The sequence below is a fragment of the Lolium rigidum genome, chromosome 6 (genome assembly GCF_022539505.1).
Source record: "Lolium rigidum isolate FL_2022 chromosome 6, APGP_CSIRO_Lrig_0.1, whole genome shotgun sequence".
Classification (NCBI taxonomy): Eukaryota; Viridiplantae; Streptophyta; class Magnoliopsida; order Poales; family Poaceae; genus Lolium; species Lolium rigidum.
In genome coordinates this window covers 15,687,281-15,697,909 of record NC_061513.1, presented here as the reverse complement: position 1 = coordinate 15,697,909, position 10,629 = coordinate 15,687,281, and the positions used below count along the sequence as shown (strand labels likewise).

The window sequence follows — 10,629 nt, the reverse complement described above, 5'->3', positions numbered from 1 at the left end:
ATATAGGCAAAAGGGGAGCCTCGGAGGGGCCCTGGTGGGGCCAGACAACAGGCCGACGCGACCCCCCCTCAGGCCGCACCGCCTTACTGTGTGGGGCCCCTGTGGTCCCCCTCTGGTCCCTCTCGGGTGTTCTGGAAGCTTCCGGTGAAAATAGGGTATTGGGCGTTGATTTCGTCCGATTCCGAGAATATTTCCTTACTAGGATTTCTGAAACCAAAAACAGCAGAAAACGAGAACTGGCACTTCGGCATCTCGTCAATAGGTTAGTTCCGGAAAACGCATCAAAACGATATAAAGTGTGAACAAAACATGTAGGTATTATCATAAAACAAGCATGGAACATCAGAAATTATAGATATGTTTGAGACGTATCAGCAGCCCCTCTCCTGGCCTTTATAAAGGAGGCCAGGTCTCAAGAGGTCTAACTGAGTACGACTACGTTTACAGTAATTTTAGATCTAATCTTTCCTTGTTCGGCTGCTTCTTTGTCTTGCTTGTCAAGGAATCTTCTGGTGCACCACCCGGATGGGCCGCCTTGCCTCCAAGTGCCTTCATGGGCCTCCAACCAGGAAATATAGGATAGGGCAACGTCGGTTACCCGAAGGGTAATGCCCACGTCACCGCCCGTCACCCGGAAGATCCGGTAGGACGACGGACCTTGGGATGCGGGAGCCAACAGGCTACACCGTAGCCCCGAGAGCCGCGAAACCGAAGTCTGCCCTGGGCCCAGATCAGGCGCTGGCTGCACCGCCGCCGGTTGCAACCGTGGCCGCCGCCGGCAGCAACCACCGAGGGCCGCCGCCCGTAGCGCCGTCTCTGTATCCCCCCACCAGCTGATCCACCGCCCTACGCTCCTCCACGCCGCCACAGGACGACGGGCCTAGGTGGGGGGCCTAGACCTGCGGCGAGCCATCACCGTCCGGCAAGCAGCCGCCGCCGCCACAGGATGACGGGCCTAGGTAGGGGGCCTAGATCCGCGGCGAGCCATCACCGTCCGGCAAGCAGCCGCCGCCGCCGCCCCAACCTCCGCCCATGGCCAAGCCGTCGAAGGCGCCCCAGCCGCCCCAACAAATTGCTGCCGCTCCTCCACCCCAGCACCTTCGGTGCCAGGGCCCGCCGCCACCATGGCAGACGCCGGCGGCAGCGACCGGAGGGAGGCCTCTCGAGGGAGGGGGCGGTGGTCGGGTCTGGCCCCCCGACGGTGCCCTGGGGAACGCCACGGGAGGGAGAGAGTGTGTCGCCGAGTTCGCCCTGATCTATTGCTACTGATTTTCCATGAGTTCGGATAGAAGTTACTATCCACTATAACCAGTCTAAAAAAAACGCGCTGCGCCGGAGCTCGAAAAGAAACTTTCAGATTCGCAATAAAAAAGAAAAAACTTTCTACGCCCGGAGATTCAGCGTCAAATCGCAGTCTGGTCCTTGGCCGCAGCGCCTATTCATTGAGCCGTCCCCCTCTCGGCCTCTCCGCGTCACTGCTTACCTAACCCAAAGCAACCACGCACTGAGGAAGATCCATCCAAACCCGGCCCCACCCTCGTCTCTCTCATCTCCCTCCGCCCGCAACCCAACCTTCTGAAAAATTCCGCTCGCCCGAGAAATTCTCGCCCCCCAACCCAACCCCAACCAACCAACCAGACCCAACCAAGAAGCCGCGCCGCCGATCACCCACCATGCGCTGAGCCCGACCCCGACCCCGACCCGCCGCGACCCGGGGGAGCACTGCAGATGGAGGGCGGATCGCTGCCGCCGTTCCTCACCAAGACGTACGAGATGGTGGACGAGCCGTCCACGGACGCGGTGGTCGCCTGGACGCCGTCCGGGACCAGCTTCGTCGTCGCCAGCCAGCCCGACTTCTGCCGGGATCTGCTACCCAAGTACTTCAAGCACAACAACTTCTCCAGCTTCGTGCGCCAGCTCAACACCTACGTAAGAAGAAGAACTAACTTCACGGTTACGCCCACCCAACCACCCCCTTCTCAGCTCTCTCCTCCGCCCAATCTCCGTTCCCCGGCTGAAATTGGGGCTTGGCCGGAATGCGTGCTGATCTGTTTCTGTGGGTATCGGTAGAATTTGGGCAAATCTTCTGCAATTATGCACTACTGTTCACGATTTGATGCTCTTTGACCCCAAAACACGCTTTATGAGTAGTAGCTTGCTAGTGTAACAGATTGTGTTGGATTTCTTTTCATTGGACATACTTTTAAGCAACCAGGGTCAACTCTTCAACTTTATACTTGTCAAATTCAACTAGCTTAGCTCAGTGCTAGTACTTCTTCTTGACCCTGTGGAATCCTAGGACTGTTTAAGAAGCAAGCCTTCAATAATGAAAACTGAATTTGAATTAACATCTACTTCCACAAGCATCTGGTATACTTTGTTTCCTTTTAGGCGCAGTACATTATTTCATTTTATCTTTCTTTGATAATGCACGATACCTATTGTGCGTGTGTCTATCCTAATATGTGCCGCCTACTCGTTCCCATACAGGGCTTTAGGAAAGTGGATCCGGAACAATGGGAGTTCGCGAACGAGGAGTTCATAAGAGGGCAGCGGTACCGGCTAAAGAACATCCACAGACGCAAGCCGATCTTCAGCCACTCATCGCACTCCCAGGGCGCCGCCGGACCGTTAGCGGAGAGCGAAAAGAGGGACTACGAGGAGGAAATCGAGAGGCTCAAGTGCGATAACGCAGCATTGGCCCTGCAGGTTGAAAAGAACGATCAGAAGAAAATCGACATGGACAAAAAGATGCAGGCTTTGGAAGAGAAGCTGTTTGCTGTCGAGCATCAGCAGACGAGCCTAATATCTTACGTCAGGGACATCGTGAAGGCGCCAGGGTTTCACTCTACCTTTGCAGAACAATCTGATCATCATGGGAAGAAGAGGAGACTGCCAAGACCGATTTCATTGCATGAGGATGCAACTAATGCGAGTACTCGGGAGAATCAGATTACGCATTGTGACTTGGCCAACTCACCACCAGCTCATGAACTTTACAGGGAATCGTTTGACAAAATGGAATTATCCCTCAACTCGTTGGAGAATTTCCTCAAGCAAGCGAGCGAGGCTTTTGGTAATGATATTTCGTACGATGGTGATTGCACAGGCCCTTCGTCAGCTGTTGTTATCACGGAGCTCCATTCGTCGGGGGAAAGTGATCCTCACACGCGGCCGGCTCCGTCGATGATGCATACTTCTTCAGCTGGCATGGGAGATTCTCATTCTTCTCGGGATATAGCAGAGTCGACCAGCTGTGCAGAAAGTCCTCCTCTTTCTCAAATGCATTCTATTGCAGATTCACGAGCTAAGATCTCTGACATTGATGTCAATATGGAACCTGCTGTTACAGAAACTGGTCCATCCAGAGACGAAGCTGCCCAAGACCCTCCTGCTGCCGCAGCTGGTGCAAACGATGGGTTTTGGCAGCAGTTTCTTACCGAGCAGCCTGGGTCGTTGGTTGCACATCAGGAGGCCGAATCAGAACGGCGAGACAGGGAAGCAGATCAAATGACACCAGGTGACCGGGCTAATTTTTGGTGGAGCAAGAAGAGTGTTGAACAGATGACAGAAAAACTGGGGCATCTCACCTCAGCTGAGAAAACCTGACTCTGTATTCCTTATTTCCTTTAGCTGAACAATGACCAGTACAGAAACATTAGGAGCATGGCACCTCCCAGTCAGAGATATTCCGGCTAACATTTACTTTGCAGTGTATCATATTTGCAGTGTGCTTAGAATGTTGTAGACTACGCTATATTATCCTGATATACATCCGTACTTTATTAGTTGGACCTTAGATATACCCTTGGCCATGGCTCATGCTATTTCTCAGATTTGTGGTAAATTTTTTGTTGCAAGTATGTGTTGCAGTTTATCATTATTGCCTGTTGTTGGGCAGCACTGCATTCACATCCATAAAGGGTGTTTGGAATTTGGGTCTTGATTTTTTGTTTCTGTGCACCTTGCCTGTTATTTGGATCGTTGCCTGGTATTTCTGGGTTTGTGGAACAGGAACCACATGTTCTCTTTTTTGCGCCTCTGCTAATTTCTATCTGAGTGCCTAGGTGATTTTCAGTTTGGCATCATTCATGTTTTCCGGTCCTTTGGTTCGCTCAATCTCAGACACATTATCGCATGGTTTTATCTGAAAATCTAACTGATAGTGAATTGAAAATCAGCTGTGTGCTGATTAGACATGGCTTTAAATGGTCAGTTATTTTGTGTCCGAGGATGATTTTGTTTTTCTTGCATGGCATCGTCGACATCAACTGCGTCTTTTGTGTATTATTAAGATCTCTGGGAGCTTTTAATAAGGCTTCGGGAGTCAGCAGCTCACCTCTAGGGCAGGTAACATTTCTGACAGCATAGCGGAAGGCCTGTTGCTACACCTGTTGCTATGGTTTGGCTCAAAACAGGACTCTGCCTCCTCGCTGCTGCACATGTGCGTAGAGTTTGTGAGCATTTGGAGGGGAGGGGTGATAATTGTACTGCGCTGCGCTGGTATGCATCAATTCATGGTCCTTCGAAGATATATTCCGGCGTGTTCCTGCCCGACCATTTCTTTCGCTTCGATCCAAAGCCTGACATTGCTGGTGCTAACTGCACCGCTGGCAATTGTGACTTCATCTGTTCATGCGTATTCCATCTTTTCTGCATCCCGTAAAATTTAAGGAAAAACTCAATTCTACCCACTGCGTACAGAACACTGTTGCCCGCGTCCACAATTCAAAATCCAAGGGAGCATCATCTCTCTTACGTTGCCAGTTCCTAACAGAAGTGCATTCCCTGTTGTTCATCCATCCTCCTAACTACCCAAGGCGAAGAGCTGTTTTTTTTTTACCATGAATGCGAAGACTGTTGCGATACAGTCTACTGAAAGAACAAAACACAAGCACTCCCAAGCAACGTATCTGACAACAACCGTTGCACATTATAGTTACTCGTAGTAAAATCGACAGGAACCAAAGCAATTAAGAACCTTGTGTATTTTATCCAGTAAGAGAAGCATTTTCTGTAGAGCCATGAAAGCAAGATCAAGTAAAAAAAAGGAACCCAAACAATGAACAAATCTGAGCATTCACATCACCACGACTTTAGAATTCAAAAACGAAACCACTGTGTAACTTGTTAACAAGGGATCACAAGCTGCGGATGCACTCCTTTGATTTCCCATGTGCAGTACCAATCCTATAACACCATTACCTCATCCATATTCCATACAAGTTCACTTTCCTTCCATTTTACTTCAGAAGGTAAAAGATTAAGAGAAATGTGCAAATAAAGGTGACGAGTCAGCTATGGACATATGGACCTACGTTTTGCAGCAAAAGGATCATGATGTCTTGCCCGACTGGAGAGTCTGAGCATGCTTCTGCAGTAGCTTCACATCGTAGGCCCTGGTGTTAGTCATTGCTTGAGTACCCAACTTCATATCCGTCAGAATACAAGCGACTGTTGAATCAATCGTCATAATCTGAAGATTTAACCAAACCCTGTACTACAATCCCCTGAAAGGTCTATCACTTGACTGTGTTTGTTCAGCGCCGATATCAATTGAGGAGACAGACGCAGACAACTCATCAGCCAACCCAGTGATGGGTTCAACATCTGTTGCATCGGCCAGTGTGCTAAGCATGGTGGCCACTTCAAACGTATCATCCAAGTAGAATTTGGCTTTGCTTGGTTTTTGTCCCACCGTGCATGCAAACAATGGTGTCTTTGGAGCAACCATGCCTCTTTTGATGATGTCAGCAATGTTTTCAAACATGTCCTCATCTGATCTATCATCACCAATGCACAATACAAAGTCGGCCTGCTTTCCTCTCTCCTTCATTGATGCCAGTATCTTCTCAGCTATTACTCCCTTGCTTACTCCCTGGAGAATTAGCATACAGAAACAACGACATTCAATATTAATGTTGAGTATACACCACAGATCAAGCATGCAAGGCAATGTTGAGAAGGGGCATCCAACATATTAAATCAGATTGTGCATGTTGTGTCCATTTCGTGTGGCCATTCCGTAAGCTCACTGCTAATAAAACAAGTACTCCCTCCGTCCCATGGATGTCTTAACTTTGTCTAAATTTGGATGTATCGAGACAATAAATAGTGTCTAGATACATCCAAATTCAGACAAAGTTAAGACATCTTTTATGGGACGGAGGGAGTAACAGACTTGTAGAAAAAATATTGTTCATAGTAGGTTAGGTGGTAAAGTAATTATCCCTTGCAAGTGACATGACACTATTTATAAAGATAAAGCATCCCCACATGTCATTTCAGAAAGCTCTTCTACAACCACAAGATAAGATAAACAGCACATCAGCACCTATAAGATAAACAGAACATCAGCACCTATAAGGTCTTTCCTAACCGAGAGAAAAGCTGAACACAGCTAGCACATGGCTAATATATCTTCCCATGAGCAGAATCACACCTAACAGACTCACATGGCTGCATACGAAATTATAAAATTAATACTCCCTCCATCCCAAAGTAAGTTGCTCAAGTTTGTCTAGATACAGTTGAATCTAGACATGTTTTTAGTGTGTAGATACAGAAGTTGAGAAAGTTATTTTGAGGCAGAGGGAGTAGTTGTATTGACTGTACAAAATAAAATAAAAAACTACAGCCTAACTTAGCAAGGACAAATATGTGAACCACTGATACAATTCATTTTAGACACAAGAACATAAAATGTGTTCTCTAAGGTAGATACACGTGAACTAATGAAGAAAGATATTTGAGAAATTAAAGAGATGCACACACCTGAGGTTTGACTTCAACAATGAATTGGCCACTCTTGACAGAGACTGGTTCATTTGCTAATACACTCTCCAGGTGATCAAGCATCTCTTTGGCCTGTGAGGACCCAAAGCCTGAGTCAGCATCCTGATGGTGCCACACCAAAGCGCTTTCCTTAGTCTCAATGTAGGATCCATCAGTTGATTCGGTATACAAATTCATCACAGGCTCTGCCATTTCCATCCATCCGAAGTCCGAAGCCTGGGCGCACGTTTGCCACTCTTCATCTCTACTCCACCTACACATGTTTAGACAGAACAGATTTTATTTTACATAGCTTTTTGAGATAATCTGATAGTCGCCAGCCAAGCCAGGCTAGCAGAGTTATTTGTGTCTACCATATAAGTAACAAAGAAAATAGATAGCAGCCTATTACAAGAAAAAACACTAAAGTTTTTAATTTATGTGAGCTCATCAGATTTGAGTGAATCTGGCACTCTGGACCTTCCTAAACAAGGAAAAATACCAAGACAAAGTTCTGCAGCGTAACAAACGAATAGCAGCAGAGGTACATATCAATTCATGGGGGACAAAAACATTGCAACTGCCTCCACTCTACTTGAATAGATGCAAAGAAAACTCTGTATCACGTATCAATACATCACAAGACCAACCATGAAAGGTACCATCATCCGCTTCATACTTTCATTTTATTACTACGGGGTTTTCCTTGCAAAACCTTTTTCGCATAATCACATGCCAGTTTCAGAAACAAAAAGATTCTAATAATTGCAGTAATAAGAGGTTACTCTAAGAACTAGACATGAAAATAAACTCTGTTGACTGTTTGTAAGGCCTTATGATTACAGAACAAACTAGCACAATATGTACCACTGTTACAAATTATATGAAGATCATAAGGTAAATAACAGTACAGTTTGTGCTACTACTAAAATTATGAAATAGGGGAGAAAGGGTCAAAATGAAGAACCGTACCTTAAGAAGTAGCCATGTTCTGCTGCAAGACCCAGCTTAGGGCACGAGGAGAACCATTCTCCCAATTTATCCCTGCTTCTCCCGCTGACAATAAAAACAACATTCCTCTTATCTGAGCAGAGGGTATTGATGATCCTCAGAACTTCTGCACTAGGTGCCTTGTTGATGGAAGTCTGAGCCACCAGTGTTCCGTCATAGTCAAGCAATATAGTCCTGCTCTCTGACCTCTCGTAAGCCATAACAATAGAATCCATGTTAAGCTTTGTGAAATGAGGGTCCAAGGCCACCACCCTGAAACCAAACCCCAATCCGATGCCCCAGCACGTCCTTCTAAAATGGTCCTTGCAAGCCCTCTCCAAGTCCTGGATGAAGCTCTTTGACCAGTAAGCAACGTCGTGGGTGCTGACATACCGATAGTGCTTCTCGTGCCTCAGCTGCTTCTCCTGCTCCGACATCGAAATGGCCTCGTTCATCGCCTCCGCGGTGGCCTCTACGTTCCAAGGGTTGACGCGAATAGCGCCACTTAGAGATGGGGAGCACCCGATGAACTCTGACACTACGAGCATGCTCTTCTTCAGCCCACAAACCTCCGACGACGAGGACTCGGACCCAGTTATCCCCTGCCTGCAGACAATGTACTCGTACGGCGTCAGGTTCATCCCGTCCCTCACCGCGGTCACCACCACGCACTCTGCTATGGTGAAGAAGGCGCTTTTTTCGACGCTAGAGACATCTCTGTCGATAAGGACAACAGGGATGTACCCTGGGTGGCCAAACTCGGCGTTGATCCTGTTGTGGCTCTCGCGAATCTCAGCCTCGATGGCTTCCAGATCCTTGCCCTTGCCCCGGACCGGTCTCGCGATCTGCACCAGCACCGCCCGGCCCTGCCACTTGGTGTGCGTTTTCAGCAGATTCTCGAACGCGAGGAGCTTGAGATTGATCCCCTTGAAGATATCCATGTCATCGACGCCGAGCAGCACGGTCTTGCCTTCGAACTGCTGCTGCAGCTCGGAGACCCGCCAGTGCCTGTCGGGCAGGGCGAGCACGGACTGCAGCTGGTCCATGTGCACCCCGACGGGCATGATCTTGATGCCCACGGTGCGGCCAAAGTACTCGAGGCCAATGTATCCGCGCTTGGACTGGTACTCGATGCCGAGCATCCTGCTGCAGCAGGAGAGGAAGTGCCTGGCGTAGTCGAAGGTGTGGAATCCGATGAGGTCGCAGTTGAGCAGCGCCTTGAGGATCTCCTCGCGCACCGGCAGCGTGCGGTAGATCTCGGAGGAGGGGAAGGGGCTGTGCAGGAAGAAGCCGATGCGGAGGCGGTTGAAGCGGCGGCGCAGGAAGGTGGGCAGCGCCATGAGGTGGTAGTCGTGCACCCACACGTAGTCGTCCTCCGGGTTGATCACCTCGACGACCTTCTCGAAGAAGAACTTGTTGGCGAGCACGTATGCCTCCCAGGCTCCCCGGTCGAACCGGCCGTTGTCGGATGGGGTGGAGGAGGGGGAGGGTGGGGAGATGGAGGCGGAGAAGGGGAGCATGTAGTGGAAGAGCGGCCAGAGGGTGCGCTTGCAGAAGCGGTGGTAGAAGCGGTCGTGGAGGGACTCCGGGAGGAAGACGGCGGCGCAGCGGAAGCGGTCGTAGAGCGCCTGCGCCACCTCGTCCTGCTCGGCGGCGGGGACGTCGGCGCGGACCCCGCCGACGAAGAGCACCTCCATGTCGTCGGGCACGCCGTCGCGGAGCTGGAGGAGCAGCGAGTCGTCGTCCCAGGAGAAGGTCCAGCCGCGGCCGTCGGGGCGGCGGCGCGCGAGGATGGGCAGCTGGTTGGAGACGACGAGCAGGCGCTCGCCCGAGACGGAGGAGGGCACGTCGGAGGCGACGCTGTTGGTGGCGGCGGGCTCGGAGTCGTCCTCGCCGTCCAGCTCGGATAGCGTGCCCGGCACCGTCATCACCCGCGACATCCGCTTCATCCCGAAGGAGCCCGAGCGGCGCCGGCCCCCGCCGCCCGAGGGCCCCAGCGCCGCGAAGTTGCCCTCCGCGAGATCGAGCAGGTTGGTGTACGACCGCGACATCATGGCTGAAACAAGCGCGGATGTAGAAGATGAAGCTTCGCGCCCCCCTACGGAAGAAAATAAACTAGTCCACCCCTCCGATTCGCGGAATGGAGGATTGGAGCGGGAACCGCCGGGATCGTGGCCGGGCGGTGTGATCTGATCTGAGAGAGACGGCGGGGGAGAGGAGAGGAGTGGTGGGTTTTCGAGTTGGGGGTAGTGGGGAGGATGGGAAATGAAACCGGAGGTGTGCGAGCGAGAGGTTGGGGACGCCCTCCGTGGTATATTCCACGCCCTCCGTGGACTCCAGCCCGCTCACAGCTCCGGGTCGGTGGGTGAGGACTCCCGTGGACCGCGCCCAGGGAGCGGGGGCAGAGAAAGAGGATAAGGTTTGCGCTTGCACACTCCGATGCCAGCTGGCGTCACGCGCCCCCACCTCTGGCTTGCCCTGCCCTGTGGGGCGCGCTGGATTGACGGTTACGATGAGGGCTGCTACAGCTGTGGCTGCCGGACGGACGGGCCGGATCTGGCCGCGGTCCAAGTGGTGGTCGTGGGCCTGTACATAATTGCTGGCGATTTTTAACTGTTCCGGTGGCTCGTTTGGGCGCTTGTCGCCGATCTTTCCGTGGAGGCGATTTCGGTGGGGGCGCTTTGCGGCGAGGAAAACGTGTCGGGTGCAGGAGCTGGCCACGACGGCTGACGCAGGGCGTGACGCGCACCGAGTGGTATGGCTTCACGTCTGTGTTTTCTACTACGCGCTACACATTTCTCCTGCTTATACGTGCTGTATTCATTCATATCATTATTTGCAGGGTTAGGACTTTCATGTTAAGTC

General features: G+C 50.9%; 2 protein-coding genes across 2 annotated transcripts; one reads left to right on the top strand and one right to left on the bottom strand.

Moving 5' to 3' along the window:
* Nucleotides 1-1,534: 1,534 nt before the first annotated feature.
* On the top strand, nt 1,535-3,768 carry LOC124661043 (heat stress transcription factor A-4b-like). Its single transcript, XM_047198902.1, has 2 exons — nt 1,535-1,929; nt 2,491-3,768. The coding sequence occupies exons 1-2, from the start codon at nt 1,729-1,731 to the stop codon at nt 3,607-3,609; spliced, it is 1,320 nt and encodes a 439-aa protein (XP_047054858.1). The 5' UTR covers nt 1,535-1,728; the 3' UTR covers nt 3,610-3,768.
* Nucleotides 3,769-5,063: 1,295 nt separating this feature from the next.
* Nucleotides 5,064-10,058, bottom strand: LOC124658975 (probable alpha,alpha-trehalose-phosphate synthase [UDP-forming] 7). Its single transcript, XM_047196954.1, has 3 exons — nt 7,747-10,058; nt 6,775-7,048; nt 5,064-5,878 (listed from the first exon to the last, which is right to left on the bottom strand). Exons 1-3 carry the CDS (start codon nt 9,816-9,818, stop codon nt 5,501-5,503), a joined length of 2,724 nt encoding a protein of 907 aa, XP_047052910.1. The 5' UTR covers nt 9,819-10,058; the 3' UTR covers nt 5,064-5,500.
* Between the last annotated feature and the right edge of the window lie 571 nt (nt 10,059-10,629).

Bases quoted from the DNA above. Each gene is read 5' to 3' on its own strand.
- LOC124661043 (XM_047198902.1), top strand. From the start codon at position 1,729: ATGGAGGGCGGATCGCTGCCGCCGTTCCTCACCAAGACGTACGAGATG. The intron at 1,930-2,490 runs GTAAGAAGAAGA...GTTCCCATACAG, and splicing joins TGCGCCAGCTCAACACCTAC to GGCTTTAGGAAAGTGGATCC.
- LOC124658975 (XM_047196954.1), bottom strand. From the start codon at position 9,818: ATGATGTCGCGGTCGTACACCAACCTGCTCGATCTCGCGGAGGGCAAC. The intron at 7,049-7,746 runs GTACGGTTCTTC...AAACATGTGTAG, and splicing joins GAACATGGCTACTTCTTAAG to GTGGAGTAGAGATGAAGAGT. The intron at 5,879-6,774 runs GTGTGTGCATCT...CTAATTCTCCAG, and splicing joins TTGTTGAAGTCAAACCTCAG to GGAGTAAGCAAGGGAGTAAT.